General features: G+C 42.0%; 1 protein-coding gene across 3 annotated transcripts in view; it reads right to left on the reverse strand.

The window, feature by feature from the left end:
• Nucleotides 1-25,182, reverse strand: part of pde4a (phosphodiesterase 4A, cAMP-specific) — a 38,273-nt gene extending 13,091 nt beyond the window's left edge. The window contains exons 1-6 of one of the 3 annotated variants that reach the window (XM_063904682.1): nt 24,046-25,182; nt 3,281-3,466; nt 2,810-2,846; nt 2,598-2,668; nt 1,775-1,824; nt 703-815 (exon numbers count right to left, since the gene is read on the reverse strand). In XM_063904682.1, coding sequence (XP_063760752.1) covers nt 703-815; nt 1,775-1,824; nt 2,598-2,668; nt 2,810-2,846; nt 3,281-3,466; nt 24,046-24,341 — 753 coding nt within the window. In that variant the 5' untranslated portion in view covers nt 24,342-25,182. Of the gene's footprint in view, nt 1-702; nt 816-1,774; nt 1,825-2,597; nt 2,669-2,809; nt 2,847-3,280; nt 3,467-4,977; nt 5,877-24,045 lie in introns of those variants that run through there. The other 2 variants (XM_063904684.1, XM_063904683.1) reach the window with 2 other exon arrangements.
• Between the last annotated feature and the right edge of the window lie 1,944 nt (nt 25,183-27,126).

Genomic DNA, 27,126 nt, shown 5'->3' on the forward strand with positions numbered 1-27,126 from the left:
AAGAAGCATCAGCTCCATTTCATTGGTTGTTGCCCAAACCACATGGCTTGTGGTCAGAGTGGCAAGCCAATGACTCAAAGGGAAGGGCAGACCCTGCTGCTGTTCTATAGCAACCAAGGTTACAGCAGAGACATCAGCATCAGGACCCTCTCCCCCTCCCTGTCATGTCTTCCATACCCACAGACCTTACTCCCTCTCCTTCTCTCCCCGACCTCGAAGCCCCCACAAATACAAATGCAGGCACACGTAAGAAGCCTGCCCATGAGCACAAATGCAGGCGTGTAGATCCCATCATGCAAATTCAATACAAACTGGCTGCATCACTTGCAGTTGAACAAATGCTCATCTAGACATCATCAGTGTTCAGTCTAAAATGGTTCAACCTATATTAATTAAAATTACAACCAAAGGATTTCACATAAACACAAGATACTTAATACTCTTGGTTTAGTGACATCTCTAGAAAATGATTTACCATTTATTTAAATTGATAACCTTGGTGGATCTGTGTTCTCTGTATTTATTTCTGGAGTGTAACCTGATACAGGAAGTCATCATTAGGGGTTGAAACGTACTCTTTGAACTTGAAATACAAAGTTTATAGGTCATTTATAAACAAGCAGAGCTCCACACTGAGTTAATGTAGAGGCATTACAACAGAAAAATACAAGTGAGCATGTTTGTGTGTGGACAGGTGTGCACCTTATTGGAGGCCATCTCGCTGACGGAGCGGTGCGTCTGAATGGTCTCCAGCTGGTCCAGACACCAGTCTAGTTCCTCCAAAGTCTCCCGAGCCATCTGCTGGTATGTCTCATCTTAGGACAAACACACAAAAACACACACAGACATTATACAAACTAACAGTAGAGAAAGGGCACAGAAAGTGGCATAAAACCCTAAAACCCTAACCTGAAAGAATACACTCTATTTAAAATGAGTTGTAACTGTAAAGGTCCCTCAACTCAAGGTTGTTAACAATGAGAGTTGAAAAATGTCGACCTTGTCTGCAAATAATAATAAAAAATGTACATGCTTAAAATAGTTAATTAATGTACACTCAATGTACACAATTCAGAATATTATTTGCTACTACTCATTGATTGACAACACAGCATTCGACACAAAGTCATTTGTGTTATTTGATGCAGTCACTGTGCTTTGTCTCTATCAATATTTTGTATTATATTCAGCTAAATAACACAACTCATTTTAATTTAGCTAAACCTCTAACATTATTGACAGGTCTTATTTGACATATTTTTATCGGATTCATTAACAATGAATGCATCTATGTTATTTTTTCTTTCCGTATTGTAAACATTCTTCTATATTTGAAATATTAATCAACACAGTAAAGTTGGTATATATTTTTGAATTATGATTACTATCAGATCGAAATTGATTGACAGGTTCTTTTTATATACAGTTTAGATAAAAGTTTCTGGAGAGTGAAAATGAAGCTTTGCAAAAATGTCCTTTGAGTAGATTAAACTCTGTAATTATCAGCTCTGTTTTTTATAACACATGCTGCTCTTACAACTTTAGCAACATATCTTTAGCGATTTTAAGATTTGTGTGATAAAATGTATGCAGTTTACTTTTATTTAGGAAAATACTCAATAACGATACCACATAATCTTTTGTGCTGCTCTGCGGTCATTCGCATTACTGATGATGCATTCAGGGAGTGTGGGAGCCGGAGTGCGTCCTTACAGCTCTGTGAGGGGACTGTGAGACTTTTTGGACTAAGAGTTTTAATTAGCTGACAACCTACCAGAAAGTGTAGCTTGGGGAACAGTGGGCTGGCTTGTCACTGGTGACCTCCTGTGGACAAACACATCATTACATGAGAGGCAGAGACACACGCTGCTGCCCCCTGCTGGGCTTCAGCACACTTTCAGCATTACAGGATGGAGCAACAAAAGGCATGGCTCGCAGAGGCGATATAAATGTACTTATGTATGTTATTCATTTATATGGCACTAGAAGAGACACATGGGGTGGTGCTTCCCTCGATTAACAAATCTTTGAATATTGAATTAAACTGCAATGTGTGATTTTTTTTTTTTTAATGCCAATTGTTTCACTTTCACTATTTAAATATCCCAAAATAGTCAAAGACAAAGCCTTAGCTCTACTCTCCTTTCAGGTAGCCTTTTTGGTTTCATAATTGTGTAGTAAGTGAGGCTGATTAATTATGGATGCTGATAATTCTGTGGTGCATTGGTTTATATATATCATATTGACGTGGAGCTAAAAGCCTGCCAAGTCGATCTCCTTCTATCTGCTGCATTACAAAGGAGAATAATTTTAGTGTTAATGACTATCTCTATCGTCTAGGTACAGAGTCAGGGACATACATCTGAGGCATGCTGCACTCGGTGTTCAGCCAGCGAGTTGGAGGCATGCCAAATAATGCAGATCATATTTTCCTTGAGCACAGCCAGATAATCATAAACTGTTTAATCATGATGGCAAAAGTGTTGCCCCTCGGGAGCGATGAGAAGGAGACATTAGCAAACACACACTGCAAACTAAGCAGGCAGTCGTGACGAGTGTAAGTGAGGGGAAGGGGTGTTTGACAGCATGATACTGACTTGTTAGTGGGTGTTGTGACATTGGCGAGGATGGTGAAGTTGCTTCTTACAGTTCGTAGGCTGGCCAACACCTGGGGGATGGATGGACAGCGTAGGAAGGAAAGAAGGAGGAGGGAGGAAACAGGAGGGAGGGCAAGTTCACTGCGCTAATTAGCCACCTCTTCTAGTCATTTACAGCAATTAAACATGTCAGATCAGGTGCACAAACATACCTGAGCGAAAGGGGTGACGATCATGTCTTCTGCGTGCCTGCAGGACAAAATTAGCAAAGAAAGAACAACATGAGATTAATGGATGTGATGTGTTTTGGCAGCTGAAGCACTCGGTATTAAGTGTTTATCTGAGAGTCTGCATCTGTGAGCTGCATGTTTACAAAGACCTATGTCGATCTAAACACAGAAATAGTCCTAAGATAAGCTAATGGAAGGGTTTGGGAGTGTTAAACTTACTGGAAGACAAGCCAGAAAATCGAGAACAACAGCTAATGTTAAGGGGATTCATCATGATTTCATTAGCATAATGATTGCATAATTACAATCATAACCACTGCTGTGTTGATTGGGATGATGTGCACTTACTGTGTGTGTGCAAGTGTGTGTGAGTGTGCAAGCATGTGTGTGGACACAGCAGGTTTAAGACACATGTTTAAATTCCATCTGCCAGGATGACAGGTTCGTGCTTACCCCTCACTGTTGATGGAGGAGTTGCGTGACATGGTTTTAGGCGACGTGTCGTAGTCTGAGTCAGAGCGGTACAGGAAGGACTCCCTGCGCTGGCTCTGGGGGAAAGAAGGGTGGAGCACCAACCCAGGACTCGCCTGCGAATCCATGGGACTGCGGCCTGGTGAGGGACCATTCTCTGAATCGAAGCTGAATGGTTAGAGGGGACAGGCAGAAAATTGGTTTTACATCTGCTGCATTTAATTAAGGTGTTTGTTTTGCCTCTGCTTATGTTATCTCACAACACGATAAGCCTAAACACCCAAACATAAGCCACAGGGTCCGTCCTACTCGAGTGTTTGTAGTTTCTTAGAGAGGAAGTTGATGAAAGAGAGTTGTGACAGCAACACGAAACATGCAGTTTGACTCTGATGTGCCATTGGATTGGCAGGCTGCCACCAGGCTGCCCTGAAAATTACCCTCCACTGACAAGTCATATTTTAGAGCAGGTCTTGTTTTAGTGAGTAAAATGAGCCATATCAACCGCAGCGTCTCTCTGTGCCACAGCTGTCTGTCTAAAGATGAACATGATTGAGATTTTCGGTTTAATTCTCACAGTATTAGGTACATTTCCACCAATTAAGACTGCTTATGATTATCAGGAAACATCAGCATCATAGAAAAAAAGACAAGGTGGATAGTAAATATATAATACCCAACCAAAATATATTCTGCCAGCACATTGCTGAGTAATATGAAACCAAGTACACAAGGCTGAAAGAAGTGGATCAATTCAAAGACGAGTATAGCCAAAGGAGACACGGCAACACGCTTCTCTGGTTACACTCATCTTATTTTCAGCCCAACTTTTTTTTTTGTGAGATGCAAGAAGATTGATTTTGCAGCTAAGACATTAAGTCAGTATTGATTGAATGGGGTTTAGAGTTTGGTGTCATGTTACAATAAAGTGATGGACCTTTTTTTGTTATGCTACAGATGGACACTGTCAATGTTTGTGAAAAGGTTATTGATAACAAATCTACGAGACTTCAGTAATACTTCAGAAATTAAATAGTATGAATCTTTAATTGTGAGTTTCAGGCTGCAGTAGTACTCAGGTGTTGGGATGGCGAGGACAGATGGGGAAGCAGGTTACAGTGTTGCAGCAGCATCTATTTTTAATGTAGGATAACTTTTATCTCCACAACACTTCTCTACTTCACCTAAACTTATGAAACTTTTGGTGTCAACACACTTTTGAACGGTTTTCAATGTGACTTCTAAAATGAAGCGTGATATTTTTAGAATTTACTTCTAAATTGGCCAATTAGGAGCCACTCTTATCCCCAGAAGGCATTGTGAATATGGCTACAGATCAAATTATCATTTAACAAGTTTCTCCGGTAATGAAAAACACATCAAAACTGTCTGCCAGGGGGACCCTCCGCAGCCGCACACGCTAATCCTCGTTCTTATTTTCTTCCGAAAACTTTGGAGTAGTTATTAGACTCCAGTATTCTGAATTTAGCTTTCCCAAAAATCTAATCCATCGAGAGTGTGTACATGGAATAATTTAGTCTGAGATCTTGCATTACAGACACATTGCACAAATAATGCCTGAACCTTGTTAAAACAAACATAAATAAGAACATTTTCTTTGTCAATAGAATTTATGTGTATAAAGACTTGTTCAAACCAGATGCTTTGATGAATAACTGTACCTGCTTAAACATGAAGATGAGCGTCTGCGCTCCTGAATACTGCGGTTCAGTTTCATACGTCGAAACAGAGCCGAGCCCCCATGTCCTCGACACTGATCGACCGGTGACAACGGGGAGGTGAGAGGGGCTGCATGAGGAGGACCCTCAGGACTCTCCCTCAATGTCAGCTGTCGTGTCAGCCTCCTCTGACTCATCGCTGCTCTGGCCCTGGTGAAGCCCACCAGTTAAAGAAAACTCCCCCGGCCTCCACTTAAAACCGGCTGTCTCGCTCTGTTTGGCTGTCTCCCTCCCACGCAGTCCCCCTTCATCCACTTTTTAGTCGTCGACTCACGTCTCAGACAGACAGAACCGCAGCACCTAAAAACTGAACTCAATCCAGAGCAAAATTTAATAAAAGGCCTGATCTTCCCATTAGTCCTGCCTTCTCATGCCGGAGGAGTCAAAGTGCATAAACATGCATATCCTGGCTGTGATCCTCAGGGCTCGGCTGCTTAAACTCCAGTTCCCTCCTTCTCACACCCTTGGTTTGCTCCCTGGATTAATGCAGGTCTCCTTAATCCTTGCCTGTGCACGTTTATTTTCGGTTTGTTGTTTCCTCAGACTCCCAGAACAGAGCTCTTCTGATATTTACCTGTCTCAACTCTGTTTACTTCTGCTGCTTGGATCAACCAGCCCGAACTGGACCTCTGTCCCCATCTGGACTCCGATCTGCCGTCTCAGATTTGCGTCAACCCAGGCTGCAAAAACATCTGTGGCGATCTCTGTTAATATTGAGCCAACTTTTAAAAATTGCCAACTTTTTGCCCTTCAAGTTGTATCTGCTACTCTTTATCTCGTACCCCCGCTACACCACCACAAGCATGTGCTCTGACAGCCCTTATCTTGCTGCTCGCAGTTCCTCTGCAGCAACAGGAAGACTGATCAGTAAAAGTAACAACAGGCGCCAGAGTAGAGCAACACACAGAGGCTGTGTAACAAGAAGATAGAAAACATCCCAGAAAGAGGAGGAGAGAAGAGAGAAGTCAGGGGGAAACAGGTTGACTCATACCCCTGTGTAAATGTTTACATGTTGTACTTAACAGCGTGCAAGGTTTGCGCCCAAAACATTTCTTATTTTGACATCAACAGCCTTGCTCACCAACAGCACTTTCCTTGGCCTTTAGATGTGAGCAGACACAGTGATGCCTTAATGTTGTGCATGAGCAACAATTAGACCATGAAAAAGCTTTCAAACAAGGTGCATTAGGTCGACCACAACTAATGCAGTGATGAGATGGGAGATAGCAATATTAGACAGCCTCAAGCAGGAGGTTTCTTTCGTACACTTACATGGTTTCATGAGACTCAATATGGTGTAATATTTGATTGCAGTGTTAGTAAATACTCCGGTCTCAGGATTGTTGGCAGCTTGTGAGAAGTTATCATTATGAAGATGTTTGTTACTTTTGTAATCAAAGGCATTGATTAACAGCTTCGTAAGAACTACATTAACCCCTCGACTACAGAAATGGTGTTAGGAAACATCACGGTTGCAATTTCGGCAATTTCCTTTACAGAAAGAAATGAAGAAGTGGTTAGCATGTGGTGAGCACACATTTCTCAGTAATGATTACAGATGACTGTATTTCTATGTAACTATCTAATACTGTACATCTTTACATAGTTTTAATTTACTTAGAAGTGAAACTTTTTTTTTCTCACGTATAGCTGAAGGCATTAAGTCATGGATGGACATAAACAATCCTTTGAAAGCATCAGAACATATGATAAATGTGTTTTGTTTTTGTTGTATTTTAAAATAAGTAACTACATGACAGTGACAGTGGCAGGTTGTAGTTCATTGTTTCTGATTGTTTATACTCAAGTGATTAATTTACATTTTCTAATTACATTTTCTCATTGATCAGTGTCTGCAATGAACAGAAACAGCCCTTACCTTACATGCTGCTCATTTAAACAAATTCTTAATTTCTGCTTGTCTGAATGGAAAGCTCACTACGACTTTTTGTTTTTGGTTGCAGGGCTAACCTTTAGTCTGTGTTTGGAAAACAGATTGGACATTTTAAGTATGTGAGTGTTGGTGTGTGTTTGTGTGTAGCGAGAAAGTGTGTGTGCCAGCACCTCTGACAACCTGCATTTGTGTGTTTATTTGTGACTGTTGTGAAGCACAAAGAGGTAAGATATTCAAACTCTGCGTGTCACAATTTGAATGAACACTCCACACATACCAAATGAGAGCACAAATGAGACGCCCCCTGAAAAGTCTCTATCTGCTTTTCCCGTAGATGTTTTCTGCAAGAGCAGCTAACAAGAAGAAGTAAGCACAACCTGCTGCATAAATTTGGTGTTCCACCTTTCCACAAGCATCTTAAAGCTGGCACACGGTATAGAACAAAGTAAAGGTAAGATGCCTTGTCAAGCTGTTTCCTTCTCTCCTCCTGCCATCCGCAATTCAGTAGCTTATTGTTTCTTCCGAGTCTCGCTTTTCTGCACTCTTTCCCTGGTAGTGCAACTATATTTTGTTTATGACACACAGGGGATGGATGGTGGAGCTTGTCTTGAAAATTCTCTTTAAAAAAGTCCTCACATAAGGCCTGTTTGAACAGTGCCTTTCAAAGACAGACTTTGGAAAAATGTCAAAAATTCAAATTCACATGACAGTTACTATTGTAATCTCTGGAGAGCTGATGAGGGGACAATTATTCTATTTTATATTAAATCCATGAGTCCCAGCTCAATAATAGCTGGTGAAACCCTCTCAAAGTGACTCATGCACACATGTGGACACACACACACACACACACACAAACACACACACACACACACACACACACACACACACACACACACACACACACACACACACCCGTTGAGAAACACACTGGCAAAAATGCACACCCATTTTGCATTCAAGCACACACACACACACACACACACACACACACACACACACACACACACACACACACACACACACACACACACACACACACATACATACACACACATACACACACACACACACACACACAAGCAAGCAAGCATTACTGGTAAAGCTCCTGTTTTTTGCATGTGCTCACACAGACTGTACACAGGGTGATAATAAGCCGGGATGTGGGCAGCTCTCTTGGTTTCATTATGTGAAGGCAGAGTCCCTGGAGTGCGGACAATAACATGATGATCAGAGGTTTCAGAGGGAAGGGGATTTGTGCCAGCTGAGTGACACCTTCTTATAGGACATAACAAACCTCCTTCAAAGATGGAGTGGAGCACATTAAAGCTGCTGTCTCCCCTGTACCTCCTCACTCTGTTAGATCACCTGAGTAAGTCGCCAGACCTACAGAGACAGACCCATGGTAATGGATATGTTAAAATCACGACTGTGATTCATTTGTGCGTGACTGAGAGATATAGTCACTGACTTGTAAAATGTACAGCTCATTAATTGCATCTGCAGTAGATGTGTAGCATAAAGCTGAATTGGATTTAGCTAGAAAAATACCAGGTATTACTGTGGTGCAGTTATTAAATTACAACAATACATCTTAGACAGAGTCCCTGCGTGCAAAATAAGCCGGGAAAATTGAACTGTTCTGCAGCAGCACTTCATTTTTTCTCTTCTCTCTACACATTTCTGCAACAAAAGGGGGAGCTTGATTTGGTGTCATTAATACGGCAGGCTTCAAAGGGCTTTGGAGCTCTGAGACATGCAGCGATTAGTTTAATTAAACCTTTAAGTCTTCATGAGAGTGTAGAGGAGATTGACATACATCCCCTCCATTGATCTGCTCTTGCAATCGATTATTCATTAACAGTCATCACGAGGAAGCCCCTGGATTGGGCTAGCTGCTGCCGCATCAGCATTTTCCTAACAGCCTGGTAGGTGTCAGCTCTCCTTTTCCCACTGTATGGCGCCGTTAATCAGACCTCTCTGAAGGGATGAGCCAACACTCATTCATTTAAGCTTCTTTAAAAAATAAAATCACACCCTAACCCTCACCCCACTCCATTGTCCTCGTTCTCCTCAGTTGACTAATTTAACTATTTACCTGAGACCATCCTCCTTTCTCTCCCTACGACACACACACACACAAACACAGTCCAAACCAGAATGACAGTTATTTCCTGCCCCCGCTTCCTCCTCTGCCAGGCAAGCACAGATGCTTATTTCCACGTGCAATTTCAAACCCCCTCTCCAGTACTCCCCCCACCCACCCATGAGCGATGCCTCACCCAGGCATTTAGCACCTGGCTGATTGCTACCAGTGTGGGGGTTGCAGTGAGGGGAGTTAAAGGAAAGAGGAGCGAGGACTCGCCAATTGGGAAAGGGTGCTTCTTTCATAGGATGACCATGTAATCACAGCTGTACACCATTGCTCCGGTTGAATCATCTGCGGTTATATTGAGCACATTGAGAGTTTTTATCATGAGGCGCTCTCAGGCTAGGACACGCTCTTAGGGCAACATGCCCATAACTGACACATCTCAAATGACACGTCCTGAGCGGGCCTGCCATCTCTGCTTGCCTCAGCTTGCCCTTTGTGCCTCTCAGGCAATCACAAGAGAGAGACAGAGACAGAAGCACGCTCAAGCCTACTTCCATTTTAATGTCGACATTTACACTACGATGCACAAGAATCTTAAAGGAAAGTGCTGGCGCAACGCCATACAGGCAAAGAGAGGGCATCTGGCCACCAGAGTTTCTCAGAGCCATGATGAGAACAATGCAATGACGCACATGGAGAGAGGATAAACGCAAGACAGGAACCTGGAGCAGAACTGAACAATGGGAAAGGTATGTCAGTATATTCACACTGGGTAAAATCTGATCTATTGTAATATCAACTAATTTGCACTAATTCGATATAATTAAATCACATTTCTAATCATCACCATCACAACAATTCATAAGCTTATAATCATGAACTCAAGCTTCGTGACTTCTTGCAACCTGGCTGCCAAATGCTCATTAAACTCATCAATTATGTTGGCGGGGAATCATCATAAGCTTATTAACATATTTTCCAGCATACATTACATTTGAATCAATGCTCTCCAGAAACCTTCCTTTACTCTGTTTGAATACAGTTGCATCACGGGGGCTTGTTATGTGCCTTTCATGCATGCATCTCAGATGAGTCACAGATATTTTCTGAGATAAAAATGAAAACAATATTAACCCCCATGAAAATTCAAATCCACTTCAGCCCCTACCTCCACACTCAGGCCTGTACTGCATTTTTTTTAATAGTACCGGACTGATTGTGGCTGTGAAAAGTATAATAAAAACGTACTCCACTGTGCACAGAGTATTTCAACTTTAAATCCATATGGTAAGGATCGATGCAAATGGAAAACAAATCTCTTGAAACCTGAAATGTTTAGTTCCAGAGTTTGTGCATTAACTAATGACCCAATCGAACCAACTGTGTACTTGCAATTGAAAACAGAATATAAATGCCTGGTCATGTTTTAAATAGCACAATTTATTACATGTTTTTAACAGGCATGCTCTGATCTCCCCTGTTTGTCCCCCTAATCCAGGCGTAGTATCTCCCACCCATCCAGCTCTCGGCTGCGCTGTGGTCAGATCACAGAGCATTGGATTACAGCAGATTATCCCGCCCACAGGATCACCGACCCAACTCCGGGCGGCCGAACACAGAGAGCCAGCCTCAGCCCGTAAAAGTACAGAACACATGCCTTTTAGGGATCCCCAGAGCGATTGGCTGTCATTGACACACCTGGCAAACGGCTCAGGAAAGGATTTATTTGATGTGCTACACTAGACAGGATAATCAGCCTTTATTCCGCACAGCAATAGGCCTTCCACATTGTGAAAGGACAGCCACCGCAAGCCCTCTTAATCTATTAATGCACTGTACAAAATAAATTCCGGATTGGGTGTTGCACATTAGACACACAAAGCTGTTAGCGCAGTTTTCTCTTTCACCTGAGGAATTTGGGTTTAGTTACTCTGTGGATTGTCTTACACCTTGCATTCTTCGAAACCCAAGCACCCGTCACTTTACATCACCATCAGCCGATCTCTGAACTCCCGCAAACTCACAGGAGTCTCTCCTCTGGAGGAGACCGACTTGTTCTGTCATCTGCTTCACGGGTTGCTCCACTTTCAACTGTGCTTAGATGAAACTTTGTGACATGGCTTACTGCACAGTGTACAGCTGCTGATGTATGTTTCATTTCAAATGTAAAGTGGGGGGAAAAAAGTATTATAGGGCATTGCTCAATTGTTTCGTTGTTGTTTCTGCAGTCCAGCATGTTGGGTTTGATTTGAAACCGTGAACACGACGTTAAAAATCACATCTACCAGCTTCAATTTTTACCTCAACATCAAATAAACTTTGTAGAAAAGGACGTTTGAAATCAATTCAAACCCTGGCAGTCATAGTGCGAGGCTCTGCCAGGCCTGTACTGCAGCCATCTTCACTTCTTGCTTGTTTTGCGGCCTTCTTGCCCTCAATCTGGTCTTTAGGAAGTCAAACACATGCTTAGTTGGACTCAGTTTAGAGGACTGACCTGTCCAGTAAGAATTATTTCACAATTTGGACACACAGCCTAATTGGTAACCATGCCTGCATGTTGAGAATAATTTTCCTGCTGTTGTGTCCAAACATTGGAGGACTTTCTGCAAAAAGGTACAGATCTTAACAGACACTGACTTGGAGTTGAGCCAAAAGAATAAAACAAATTCTAGTGCTCTGAAACAGGGGGCACCCAGGTCAGCACAGCTTGTTTCATTTTCTGTTCTCTTTCTGTCTTTCAATCTTCCTGCCTGTCAGTGTCTTTCTGTCTCTCTCTCTGTCTCTCTGCATGCAGGTTGATTAATTACATCAGAAATTGTGCACACACCCAGCACCAGCAGGAAGCAACCGTTCAGCTTCATAATCTCTTCACTCTTCATCCGTGCTCACCAGGAGCTCTCTGCTCTTTTATATGTAAATCCCCCATGACCCCAGAGGCCTTTTAATGTGAAAGGTAAGTATTTAAAAATCGGGACTCTAAACAAACACCCTGCTCAGTTTATAACCAGCCTTCAAATTCCCAAATATCAGGGGTGCAACTAGCAGGAACTGTTTGTTTAATGATCATCTTTGCTTTCAAAATGCACCTTGTAGGATTGCGTTACAGGAGCTCCTCTGAATTCTCCTCCCCTCTGCTGTTGTGGAGACAGAGGCTGGGCTAAACAGATGGATCAGCTGACACAGAGAAACCATCCCGAGAGATGACAGATGGAGAGACGGGTTCAATTGGTACTCTGTTTAGTTTTTCCGCCAATCGCATCCAGATAAATTAGGAGTGGCGAGACCAACTCCTCAACGGGGAGAGTAACTACTCCGCGGCAGCACAAGTAATAGAGCCATATTGATTTGCTTTTGGTGTTTAATGGAGTTTCTCACAGAGGAGACCATAGCGGAGAGGGTGTGGGAAGGAAAGAAGGAATTGGGCTCAATTAGATAAAAGTGGTATCCAGTCGAATTATACTTAATGAACTATAGTTTAATTGCAATGACCAGCCTTCCTAAAGATGGTTCTCACAAAAAACAATTAATACTTGTTGTGGAGCAGAGATGACAAGAAAGCAAACGTCTTAGAGAAGCTGGAAATGCAATCAAACTGAACTGTACGAAGTAGTGATAGCACTGTACTATACCACCATATCCATAAACCTCCCTCCCCATGCTGCCCCCCCTTCCTTACTCCCCAACAAGCCCACACAAGGAGTGATATTTTTAGCGCATCACCCTATCTCTGAGATGGAGCGCGTAACTCCCTCTCTGCAGGCTGGTGCTGCTGGGTTTCTTTTATTTTAATCCAGACTAGAGAGAGATAAAAAGACAGAGAAAGAGAGAGAGATGGTGTGAGTCATCCAGAGCTATACCTTTGTGTCACTGTGGCTCTCTTCCTCCTCACATTTCACTATCTTTCCTCCATCTTTCCCTCCATCTGTCTTTACACTCAGTCTGCCACATCGAGCTACTGTAAGAGTATCTATCTTTCTATATATCGATCTATCCATCATTATATCAAATCTATCTATTCGTCTGTCTATGCGCTCAAAATATACATATATCATTCTGTCTTTCAAATTCTGTCATATTTAATCAAATCTATGAGTGAAAGGCAGACTAATAAGCCATTTTTCATTAAATTCGTCATACATATTCTGCAGCACAAAGATGGTTGGCTGCCTATTATCCTGAAATGATAGATAATTACTGATATAATGTGGTGCAAAAACAAGTCCTGGGCAGGGTGCAGCTGAGTGAGACAGAGTACAAGGTTGATTTGAACACACATAGAAATGGTCCATTTAGCTTGATGCTCTGAATTGTCCTGTATAATGCATTCATGGTGTGGCTGAACAAAAGTGATTGCACCATTGAATTGCTTTCCCCTATTTTTTTTGCTTTGCTGTATTTCTCTTCATATTCATCACCATGTATAGCAGTGCAACACAGATGGAAATGTCTTTAAAACTAATGCAGTCTTACTGGAAGTAAGCTCCAGTTGATGAATACGACAGAAAAAGAGCATTATGAAACAATTGTATTTAAAAAATAAATAAAAGAAAGCCCTCACCTACGGTCATGAGCTTCTGGTAAGGGCTGAAAGAGTGAGAGCGCAGATGCAAAAAGCCAAAATGAGTTTTTTTCCGTGGGATGCCTAGTCTTAACTAAGAGAACCCTTACACATCTCACACATCCATCTTAATTACAATAAATATCAATTATAGCCAGATGAGGTAGGAAATTCATATCCCTGGAGATCCAATATGCCATACATTTAACAAAGACAATGAGTTAAACTATACTCCAATTACAGTGCTGTTATAATAACGCTAACCACAAGAATCCTGTTAGCAAGGGAACAATAAGAAAATCAGTGTGATTATCTTAGCAGTTAGATATCATTAGTGAGGAAAAGGCAGAATCAACTGTGTGGATTCATTTGTCCTGAAGCTGCCTCAGGGCCATTGCCTTGCAGCAGGGCAGTGAAGGCGACATGCTTGTCTGATGAATCATATGTCTGTCTTTTTTATTGCTTTGCCATTTGATGCCCTCCCGTCCCCACGGTCCCCCCTTTAAAAAATAAAATAAATATCATAAGTACTATAATTTAGGTCTATTCAAAATGTTCCACAATTCAAAATGCTAATTGTCATCTACGTCTGTCTCACATCACGTCATCCAGCAGCTAAATTCTTTCAGCATCTGAGTTCACTTTGTCACACTTGGCCATACCTAACCAAAACAAATCTGAAGAGCTTGATGTTTAAACAACACTAAAAAAAAAAGCTCTAAACATCAACAAAAATGTAAAAGATGGATAAATGTAGCTTAAAGTTGCATTAGTGTGTTTATCTCTGCTCTTACTGTCTACCCTTCTCCATTTCTCTTTCTGACCACTGACAAATGCATTCTTTTGATTATAAAGTTGCAGATGATGTTGTAAATGTTGTGTTCCCCCTACTAATGTAAAAAAAGAAGCAGGAGAAGAAAAACTATTTATTAGATTTACCAGCAGAGAATTGAGTGAACCATGGGAGCCAAATGCTCCCTTACCGATGGCAAAATGATGGAGGAAGAAGCTGTGATTGGGTAATGAGGCTTGACCGGTGTGGTAGAAAAGGCAGTCAGACTCTAGCAGTTTCCAAAACGTCATAGTCTGGGAATATGGGCTGTGAGAATTAGCAGTATGTCCAAACAGAATGGATGTCTCCCACTCTGCAGGTCCCCAGACACGTCTCACAAAAGCACTCGCACAGGCACATACACATGCACACACACAGACGTTCAGCCTTGATAGCTGTGCCAGTGCGACTCTCTGGCTGCCTTTCACAGTTCAGGATTCCACAAAAGCACTGCACAAGTATCGTGCACTGCGGCTGCTAACAATCACTTTTCCACTGGCAGAAACAGACAGGCCTCACGTGCATAACAAGGAAGCTGCTGGAAAGTCAGGAAGCAAAGTGGAGGAATTCATGATAATTCTAAGCCAGCGGTTGCTTGGACCTCGTGACGGCACAACATTATAGTGACAAACGCTTTACCATCATGATGAACACATCTTTAGGAGATGTGCCATGCCCTGCAGGGTTCAAAATGAGGACATTACACACACATACTCACACAAGTCTTTCACATTATCTCACTCTCACTGCCTTCACATACACACATGCATGTACGCAAACACGCACTGACTGATGCACAACCAAGTGTTCCTCCATGGACTGTAGCACGCAGAGGCAGCCACACTCAATATCTTCTTATACATATTGAAACGCAGAATGGAAACTGAAATAAAGCTCAATAAAACACTGGAGGCTGAGGTTGGTTTGGTTTAATCTCATTACACTGAGAGCCCGAGGCCTCTCTCCCCTATTTATAGCACCCTGAGAGCAAGGAGGGCCGGCCTTCATGTACACAACATCATCAGTGGCTTCTGCAACTGAGGCCGCGAGTGTCAAAGAGACACGATCAAATGCAGACCAGTCTCGCATCAAATTTAATGTGACAAAATGCACATTTGCCAATTATCTGTCAAGAAAATCACCTTCATTCTCTATTCTCCGGACACATGTGCACTTCTGTTCTTCTCCACTCTCCTCACGTTTACACCTCCCTGGTGTCAGCGTCCCTCCTGTTTAATGTAAAGCAATGGGCTCATGGGTTCTCTTAAATTAAACTAGGCAGCATCTCTGTGCATGAGAGCACCATATACCTCTTATACTGTCGTCATGTTTCTCTGGTATTTTCTGGCACTCAAACTGAGGATGAAGAGGAACAATCTTGGATGGATTTAACTGGTATGCTTAGGGACACTTGCATCAGAAACCTTTTGAAGTATTAACAAATGCCAAAAACAACATGAAAAAACATTGGTAGAGAAGCTGCATGGAGTAAAAAAACACTCAATTGTGTTCTTTTTTTCAGATAAACCCTTACAAGAAAACCCCCAAACCACACAAGCAATCACATTTTAAGCCCCTTGATACAAACACAACAAAAATAAGGGAGGGAGGGAAGTTGGACTAGGCCTCGTTGGTGTTAATTACTTTCTCTTTGTTGGGGGTAAAATACACCTCCAAGTTTGCGTCAGCATCATTAGAAATCCCGTGTAATGGAGGTGTGTATAGAGGCTGTTACATAATGTAAAATTCTTGGCTGTGAAGTTGGCCCAAGAAATACAAATAAAAAACATTTAGATCTTAAAGTGAAAAGTGGGGCATCAAATGAAAATACCATGCTGAACCCTTGGGCCATGCTTCTTTTTCCCTCCCTCTGCCCTCCAACAGCCTCAATGTTGAGTGTTAATGTGTGAACATGAACATGACCTACACAAAATGGGCTCACTGCTCTGACAAGACAGGTTACGCTCAAACACTGATCTAGGATCTGGAACAGAAGCTGTTTTTCTAACAGAGGTGTACATCAACCTGCGTTTCACACCTTCATTCGGCTTTTAATCATAAGCTGTTTCATGCATATATATACATATTCCTCACACAAACCTATCACATCAGTTTTTCATATATATTTTTTTTCATGGGTTTCTGATTCTGATCTGTTGGCAATGAAAAAATATATATTTCCCTGACTTGAACAAAATGCAATACGCATAATGCATTGCTAAGCAGAAGCCCCAAGACATCATCAGGCAACATAAAGAAAAATGCACTGTAATGTCATTTACACGTTCAAAGAAGAACATGTAAATGATTATTATATAACGATATACAAGGAACTTTAAGCCCTTACATTGTCATATATTTCAGAAAACCTAAAGAATTACAGTGATGAAAACACATGTTTAAGATGTAAGGCCTTTGCCTACGTATGTTTTTTGTTGAAATTGTTGCATTTTAAATAATACTTCACATTATCCTAATTAGTTTGACACAACAGCCCTGTATCTTTCTTAATTTAAGTTTTCAGAACAAGTTTGCCCTTGCTTTTTTTCGCATCAGCTAAAGGTTAAAAAAATTGTTATTTCTGTCTGTACTGTACTTAAATACAATCGTCAAATAGGAGTCAGGCAGTAATTTCCAGGTCTGAAAATTGAAGACATATCGGCAGTGCATTCAACTTGCATTCTCTCTAATGGCCAGCAGGGTTCGACTCCACTGGTTGCACAAGAAGTCTGATTGTATAGAAGTCAATGAAAAAGATGATCGTTTTTCTTACTTATTTTATTACCCCAGTAAACATTTTCCCCATGAGTTATGGTTTTAATCGCAAGATTCAGGTCATCTTTAATAAAGCGTGATGTTTCTAAATTGTGGCACCATGACAAAAAAGCAGGTTAGGTTGAGGTCGCTACACTGGTGTTGTCCTTCGTGCTTTTTAAGCCTAACTTAAACCTTTTGACAGAGTGTTTTCAGTAAATTAAACTGTAATATTTTGCTCACCTAAACAATTATTTTTCAGTTATCAGTTGTATGAGGCTTTGATGGAAATTAAAATGTTTACTTCAATGTAAAAAAAACTTCTTGCCTCTGGACAAGGTATGTTTACATTGTGGTTTTGACTGCGAGATACGAAGTTTACATCCAGCAACAGCTCACATGACAATGTATATTTTCTGGCTGATTTGGTTTTTCACTTTCCAAATAACGGCACTATAAAATATTTAGTGTCACATTTAGCACGCCCCTGTGCCATTTGTGTTTTGCATATTATTTGCTGTTGTTTGCAGCAATTTTTTCCAATCAAGCTCACACAACAACAGAAGAGCTGAGCCAGACGAAGAATGGATAAAAACAAACCATTTCCTGCTACTTTTCTTTCTCAGCCGTTCTATATATCTGACAACACTGTGTTACCATGATATATAGGAGGCATACACAAGTTGGCTTGTTTTAGTGGACAGAATAATAATGAATTTCTGAACAAAGCTTTTGGTCGTATTGGTTGTGACTAGGCCACAGTGTACAGTAAGAAAGTCTGTAACATGCACGCCATTATTAACGCCATCTGTCCCTCTTCTCTAAGCAGGACTGACACACTTTCATAATCATCCAGTGAAGCTGATAATGTGCCAGTCATTTTTGGCAACAACACTGTCCCAGGGCAGGAAGTCTGGAAGTGATACCTCAGATGAGACGTTGGCATCAGCAGGCATTTGAACAAGCACGCGGTTTTCATCTGTGTCTGTCCGTGCCAAACGTGTTCTCCAGGTGCACTCCTACATCCCTTTCTGCTCTGATTTGTTGTGAGGTTTTGTTTTGAACTAGGCTCTCTCTGCGCTCCCCTGATGTACCTTGCATTAGTCTAACCCTGCACTCTGATCGACAGGTGTAGACTATTTGTTCTTTCTGCTATTTGCTGCCCTGACACACAGCTGACAGAGGGTTTGTCAGTCTCAGTCATTCAGACGGATCTGTGCCGAAGACAGCAGGCTAAAGCACATTTCAGCGGGTTCGTGGTTTTACTCGGTGCCGCAGCTGCTGAGACCACTGACTGTGTCTAAATTACGGTGGTCTGCCTGACCTGCTGAGGAGCAATATGGACTCAATAGCTTTATTCACACATCCGCTCTGTTAGTAAATCGCACACAAAATAAGCATCCTGTTGGAGTTTTCTGTCACACAGAGCGGTTTGCTTGGGGTGACAGACTACCACTTACTATGAAATTAAATGCACCACACATGTTGACATTTACATTCTTGCAAGTCTCAGCAATGTAGACCTCTTTCCTAGTTTAAAGTGGGTTTCTTTATTTCACTAAAAAAAAAATGTTTCCTTTCAATTCCTCTTAGTGCCTATGGGCATGAAAATAAATTACTATTACTACTAAAAACTGTTTTTGCAACGTTAGAGAAATAAATCGAAGGGAACATTTATTCTGAATTGACACACGATGATATTTAGAGTGTATTTTCATCCCACAGCATAATAGTTAACAGCTTCTCCTTCAAAAAGGGTTGCTCTTTGATGCACAGGCCTGTTTGAACTCACTTGTTAATGGCGGCAGATTGCTAGCCACATGGAAAAGATTTTGGTGTCTGCCCTGCCCTTGAAATCTGGAATTTTTAAAGTAACCTCTGGAGCATAAAGAATGAAGATTACATCACTGTAAAAAACCTTTAAGGACCATAATATAGAAAGAGATGAGGCACTGGAAACTGTCAGTGGTGGGCAGTGCTATCCACCACTGGGGATATGAAAGTTTGAGATTCAGAAATGGCTTCAAGGAGGGAGAGACTCTGCAAGCAGCTGATGATCTCAGTGGACAAGAGAGGGAGAGTGGGATGAAATGATAGATAGATTCATGACAGAGAAACTGTGTGCTTAATGCCGCTGTAAGCAAAAACAAGGCTATCTATCAGAGAGAATCTGGGAAGCTTCAGGGAACCAGCGAGATGGGCCACACAATAGAGAGACAAAGCGGAGAACAGAAATAGAGAAGGAATCAATGCAACTCATTTACACTGGGGTGAAATAAAGCACTGAGAGGATATCAAAGAAGAGAAATGCAAAAATCAAAGGCTATAATTTTCACGGACAAAAGATTTATTCAAACAATATTAATAGATCAGATGAGTTGTTTAGAAAAGGCCAGCATGAGGCTTCCTGCAATCACACTGGATATCTTGAGAGGAAACTATAGCAAAATAAACTGTGCATGGTGGAGAATTTGATGAAGGTGATGTTTTTTTTTCTGAGCATGACAAAGTAAGAGGAGAAAAGGAGATAAGACTGGGTGCTGTTTAAGGCAAAATGCAAGCAGACTACTTGCACCAAACTAGGCAATATCTGTTGGTAACAGGTGGACATGTTGTGCAACTTGGATTTTTGATGCCATGGCTCACTTTGTTTCTTCTCCCTGGGATCCTTGCCAATCCACACTTGTCAAAAAACAAAACAACAAATGACTAGTGTATCACCACTTCAATAAAATTCAGTGTGAAAAGTAGTTAAAATATAAAGATGCCAAGGTTTCCAGCTGATTCACGATGCTGACTGACTGCCTAAAGTGGTTAGCAGTGGACTGAATTTCTGAGGGAGCCTTTAAGAGTCCAATGAGAAAAAGTGATGAGAACAAACATAAAGAGGGAACTTGGATGAGAGTTCTACACATCCCTTCGGGCAAACAACCTGTATGCTGTCATTGCTAAAATATATCAGAGGGCTTTTACCAGAGGTGCCTGGGCTCTGCCTGAGCCAATTGATAGTGAGCACCATTCTAGTACAAGAACTGTCTCCAGATACTAATTAGTGCTGAGAGTAGTGAGAATAGCACAATGTATTCACAGAAGAGTGCAATCTGTAGCTTAAACAGATGGCTCCAAATGAGATAAGAGGTCTATTACTTAATGCTAATAAAGCACATTTGTTGGGATAAATGCTGAATACTCTCAGCGTTAGACTTCTTTTGTTCCTAATGTGTATGAATGTAACTGTATGATCAACAGCACAATACAGCTGTTGTGTTAATTAACTGGAGCTGTACTTCATTATGAACTAAATTATTAATGGAGCCGGCCAGACAGGCAAGCAAAAGAGCAGCTCCGGCTTACAAATCAGCAGTCACTCCCAGCTTGGGGGGAAAAAAGGTGTAAAGAATGCATGAAGCGGTAGGTCAGGGAGAGAGGGAAGCCTTAGTTAGAGATTGTTTCAGGGGACTGAACAGGATACCTGCATTGTGCTGTTATTGAACTGCAGTGACAGACAGCAGAGGGATATTAATATTCACCTTCTCACCTTATAGACATACAAGTCATAATGCACATCCAGTGGGATCTGCTATATACTGACAAATTATACAGTCAAGCCCATCAAGTGCCTGTGGGCTTTGCCTTTTTTGGGTAAATGAAATTGATTCTACAAATGCACAAAACAAGTAACCATAGCAACAGAATTACGGCAAAAGCCGCTACTCGTTTGGTGTCATTCAGTCATTTTTGTAACTTCCCCAGAGCATATTAGGCATGGGACCTGATGACTGATACGCTCATATAAACATCCTCTGACAAAAGGAGTGACAAGTCGGTCGAACAAAAGACATTGGGGGTGGGAAAAAGAAGCAGACTGACAATCTTTGAGGGGGGAGCTGATTGCCACTAAGACTACCATTTTGTGGGATCCAACACAGAGACGGAAATAGACAAGTGAAAACAGTCGCAGACAATGATTCTTCAGACAATTATGCTCAACCACACCCAGAATCCCTGTTGTATGCTATCCAACCCTACATTGGGGACTGTTGGGAGTGCTTCATTTTCAAAAATAAGTGTATCAATTACAGTAACACGCTGCAATCTGTTTTTCTATGAACTTTGTCCCAAACTATTTCACCAGCATCTCTCTGGCTGATTGATCTTTCGAACCTCCAGATGAGGTCTTGACCGAGTCTTCTGTGATTGAATGGTCTGCTTCTTCGAGACAAAAAGGTCACCGCTATGTCGAGCAGCACACAACCAATCAAAGACAAATTACTTTTTCCACTGACCAACAACAAAGTCACTTGATGTTCCTTAGCAAATACATTTGAACCAACAGTATTTGTCATAAAAATTGCAAAAACATGTTGGTACTCACAGTGTTGGATTTATATCCAGAATTCACGTCTTTCCATTTAAAAAATGTCAGCAAGATGGTATCAGCTTCCATTTGTGCCAATTTTTGACAATGCTTGTTTACTAAAATGGACCTTTGTCAATCTAAGCAGGATTAAGGGGGTAACTGTCTTCTATTACATCCTTTAGGGATTGGTGAAATGTATTTCCAGAGACTGAGAGTGGTAGTGCGAGCAGATGTACATAGCACTGCTGTTCATAGGCTGGAGTCAATGTAGCCTTGAGCTAAAACACAGAGCGGCTAGATGTTCATAAAGCTTGATCAATCCAGCAAGGAGATGAGGCATTCAGCTTGAAGCGTCCTTTATTCGGACGTAAGTAAGGAGGCAGGATATACAGTCGCTCTGTTATGTGAAAGGAATGAAAATAATATAAACACTACGGAAATCCCTCTGGCCTCACACTGATATGAAAACAGATTAAATAAGGCTTATTGCAATCCATACGGGCTACAGGTCAGACACTAACCTGGGCACAGCCCACTCATAAATACCTCTACATCCACACACACACACACACAAACACACACACACACACACACACACACACACACACACACACACACACACACACACACACACACACACACACACACACACACACACACACACACACACACACACACACACACACACACACACACACACACACACACACACACACACACACACACACACACACACACACACACACACTACGTGCAGCATCTCACCACTACTCATGACACACAACTTTCATCTACCAGCCTCCATTCCTCTGTGCACTCTCCTTCCTGACCAATGTGTAGTACAAACACCCACAGACCAGTACACATCACCTCATGGATATGATAAGGCTCATACACACACATGAACACACACGCAGTTGGAGCTAGCTTGGTGTGCTCTAAGAAGTGAGCTTGTCTGAATCGAATTACCTCTCTCACTCTTTCTCACTCTCTATCTAACTCTCTCTCTTTCTCTCTCTCTCTCTCTCCCTCTGCCCTTTCATGGTTTGCCGCCCACAGAAGGAGAAGGGCAGGCAGAGTCAGTCCCAATGCACTAAAGATTGGACTGCCTCATAGCGTGTCCTGAGGACCAAAAAACAAATCAGCCCTTCCTCCAGTCAGCTGGAGTTGGCCATTTTCCCAAGGGCCTGCTGGGAAGGCCGTCTGTGGCATTAAAAAAGAAAAATAAAAGCCTACAAAATTAATAAATAAAGGACCCATCAGTCCTTTCGGGATCCAGCAGCCACTCAGGGATGTATTATTGGTCTAAAATGTATCCAGTTAAATTCTTCTCTTGTAGGGGCACATGTGGGCTTTCTTAGGGTGAGGGATATAATTAAGGAGTCAGAAACAGTCTAACATGTGAACTAACTCCTGCACTTACAGAAACATCTATGGATTTCAGGTCACACAAAGGACAGAGTGGAAGTGGGAGTGACCAGAATTAATATCCTTGAATTCCTCTTTATGACAATTTCTTTCAGGAACAGGGATGCCACTGTTTAGAAGCATGTGAAAGATAACATAAATGTGCCAAGCTAGCCCCTGGCAACACTGAAGAGGCTGTCAATTCTATAATCTATTTAGGTTGAGCACTACTACATGGAGCAGCAAACGATAAAAAGAAAACGATGATGGATTCTAAGTAAGAGGATAAATGAAGCAATTGTTGTGTAAGGAAAATGTATCGTTCCATGACTCACTTAATGAAATGCCTCTAATTTAATCTGCCTGATTAACATGCAAAGTGTAATTTGATTTAAGTGATGCAAGAGTTGTTAGCTGGTGGAGTTAAAGAATCATATAATTCTGCTGTGTTTGCTGTCCTCCCCCCTAATGCAGTGGGATTTTTTTACTGTCACATCTGATCAGAGAGCAGCCACTGGTGCGCATATTAGAAGCTTCTGTGTGACAGTCCAAGTAACACTTTATGACTTTTTTTTACATATTTTCCACATCATCAACCCAGTCTCTACCTCATCTACCACACCTGAGACTCAGTGCCTTGCTAAGGGCAGCAGAGTGAATCCTAGTAAACAGAGGGCTCCAGATCTCTCTCTGCAAACAAGCTCATAATGGCCTGTATTGCGTGTCAATATGTCAGTGCATCACGCTCCAACGCACCCACTAGACCTTTGGTCCCATTAAACCGAGTGTACCTTTGAACTAACATGTTAAATATGTTCCTGGTTTCTACAGATGCTGCTCCTGCCTTTTGAGTGGGTGGACCGGTTTGCGCTTCATACCCATCTGATAGTCTATCCAAAGACGCATAACGCATCAGCACTGAAAACCCACGCGTCCCGCGTCCCGCCTCCCGGCAGAAAGCGCTTCATATCAGTTAACCCTTCAGGCACACTGCGTTATTACGCACTCATTAAAATGCACCCCCTCCTCCCCTCTGGTTAAGGCATATGCCTTGTGGGCTGTCATGGGCTATTATTGGGTTGTTTGGAATGCACACTCCTCTCTCGCCTACCGTTTATTCCCGACACAATTTCCGATGGATGTGTTTGTGGTCCCGTGGAAGGAGGACGGCCAGGACATCCGAGACTTTTTCAGTCCTGGTCTGTCGCTCGTATCCACGGCGTCTGAGCGCTCCATGTGCCGGTGGTGATGCCGGTCGGTGTCGGAGTACCCCCGGTGTTTGATTTTGATGGGGGTTCGGGGTTGTCTCCAAAGATGCTGCGGAGGCTTTAGAGTCGCCTGTCCTTCCCGCGGAACCGGGAGCGACAGGGACAGGCTCTTCTTCGAGCACGGCGATGGTTCCATCATAGTGCAAAAAAAAATATTAAAGATCCTCTTTAAACTTATTTCTTAGATGATATGGCTGTTTTCTTTTATTTTCAAGCACAAAACCAAACGTTTCATGTCCTTCTCTGCCACTCGAACAAATCAAAGTGACCAAGTCCAGCACAGCCCAGATCTGAATCGTGTTTTCTGAATAACATCAAAAACTGTCACAGTGGTAATCTGGCAACTCAAAAATCATTAATCGCATTGTTCTCAGTGGTGATCAGTTTTAATTTTGTAGACTCTCCCCTCTGCCGTGATCCTCACCAGTCCTGCGTTTTAGTGATGAGACACCGGTCCTGCTGCTTCCCCTGAAGTTTGACGCCTCGTCGCCCATGGCGCACAACCGGATGACTGTATTTATTTTAGAGAGTTTATTGCTTTTTATCAGCCACTTATTGCAGAGACACACAGATCGCCGGCGCTGGCTTATATGTGTGGTATTATTGCTGCCCGTATGTCTCTCAGAAATTTCCAAGCAATTTCCATAAAAGTACTCAATCTATCACGGCTCGTGTAGAGCTACGGCATCTCGGAGCGCGCACACACCGCAGATGTCTCCAGTAATTCCTCCATGGAGATTTTGGATCCAGTGATTTCAGAAGGATGGCACACTGCACTCAAAACACATCCTTCCTCAATACCTCAGTATGGTATGAAGAATGGGTTGACATGTCAAAAAAAAACAGATGCGATCATTTGTTCCTTTCTTCACTCTTCTCCAGGCTTAGTTTTGTCAGAATGCATCATAAAAAGACACAAATTGATCATTTCGGAGGTTCAGCCATCCTGTTCAGTGTGGGCTATTATCTTCCCATCCTCATATTTGCTGGAGTTCGACGACAAACATTGGCTTCACCACAAAGCTCCCTCTCCTTCTCTCCTTCTCTCTCCCTCTCCCTCTCCCTCTCCCTCTCCCTCTCCCTCTCCCTCTCCCTCTCTCAGTCCAGTCTATCTCTGTGGTGGTTGGATGGTTGTTCTCCTCAGTGATTTGTCAGCACTGGAGGGTTTTGAACCTCTTATGTGCTCATCCATTATGTTTTGCCCCATGCACGCATTCACTGCGCATTTCCTTGACAGAAAACAAACGCAGCAAATTGCTCAAATGATGATGGCAGCTGAGAACAAGGCTTACAAGATCAGGGATCTTAAAATGCCACTATTAGTCATTTTTACCTATTTCTAGCCGAACATTGTCCCTATTACTTAGCTTTTTCATGATTGAGGAGTACACTGACACCTTCCAGTGTACTTCACCTAACATTTTCTGCAGCTAGTATTTTTAGATAAAGAACATAATTAAACCTTATCCTTTTTAGGAGCTGGGCATGGCACTCACACTTTAAGATAAAATATCCTATTCCCATCAGGGACTCGCAGCTAATGGTACTAAGGAACACATTGGATGAAAGCATCTGACTGTAGGGACATTTGTGACAATGAGCTAGCATCTGTCAGGCTGGAATAAATGTGTGCATGCGTTACAATTTATGCTAAAACAAGTGCTAGTTGTGTTGACTAGGAGTGGAGGGAATATGCTATTGTTGTTTGTGGATGGTACTGTTTCTCTTGTGATTGAGAGTATTTAACCTATGTTAAACTGTATTCAAACACACTCAGAGGTATACAGATTGTATACAATCTCATAGTCAATGTTTACGTATGTTTGCCACATTCAGTTTCATGTTTCTTGTTTTTTAGCTGTCTATTTCTGTGGAAGATCATTGTGAATAATTAAAAAAGTAGTTGAAGCCTTTTATTTTTACACTTGCTTAGCCAATATGATTGATTCTCAGACTGGATTTGGATCACCTTTGTTAAACTCAATCAAGTTGCAGCTGCATTCAGACAGTCTTGAGCTAGTTGACATCAGGTGGGTCTTTAGTGTCTGCCGAATTTTTTACCTTTTGTCCAAATTGCTTTGGAGGACATTGTATAGCTTTTTCCTGAATCATTCTGCCATTTTTAGGTGGAATGCAATATTTCTCCAGATGGAGTTCGGGTTTCTGTGTACTATATGTGGGTACATCACAAAAATAATGTACCCATGGTTATGAGAAGGACCAGACTGGTGGTGAAGTAACAGGTGTGAAGAACAAGGCGCACTGAGAGAAGATAAGCTCACATTTTCAATTGGTTAACAGCCCACCCGGAATCAGCATGAGCGGACTCATTACAGCATCAGCTGACCTGGAAGAGCCTTCAGACTTGACTTGAAGAGCTGGAGTCAGCTACTGGGAAACAAAACATCTGGACAGCTCTGCTTACTGCCGCTGGTGACCCTGACACAGATAAGGAGCTAAAAAAATAAACAAAAGAATGTTTGGATGGACTGTAAACTTAAGAAAGCTTCTTCCCCTGCCAGCACAGTCTCAATGCTCTCAGTAGTGTAGTGTGTGAACAGCATAAATTGTGGCACTGATAGCTTTAAACTGCTCTGAATCGAACATATTGGTGCCAAAAATAGTTTTAAAAAAAACAATTTACAGACTCGTTAAATTAGATGTCATTTAGCTGATGCCTTCATCCGAAGTGACTTACACTGTTCAATCAACCATGAAGATAAAAACCAAAAAAAGAGTATAAGCTTTCAACGAGCCAAACTATTTTAAATGCTGGTGCATTGGCTTCAAATAGTCCAGAAATGGTTATATACTTTGATAAAGCCATAGTAAGTGGTTGTGGAGAGTCTTGGTGAAGATCTGCTACAATGCCGCCCACTGGCTCCATCCAATGCTGGCTGGCTGAACTACAGCGCAGCAGATCC

Source organism: Eleginops maclovinus, chromosome 16 (assembly GCF_036324505.1).
Source record: "Eleginops maclovinus isolate JMC-PN-2008 ecotype Puerto Natales chromosome 16, JC_Emac_rtc_rv5, whole genome shotgun sequence".
Lineage (NCBI taxonomy): Eukaryota > Metazoa > Chordata > Actinopteri > Perciformes > Eleginopidae > Eleginops > Eleginops maclovinus.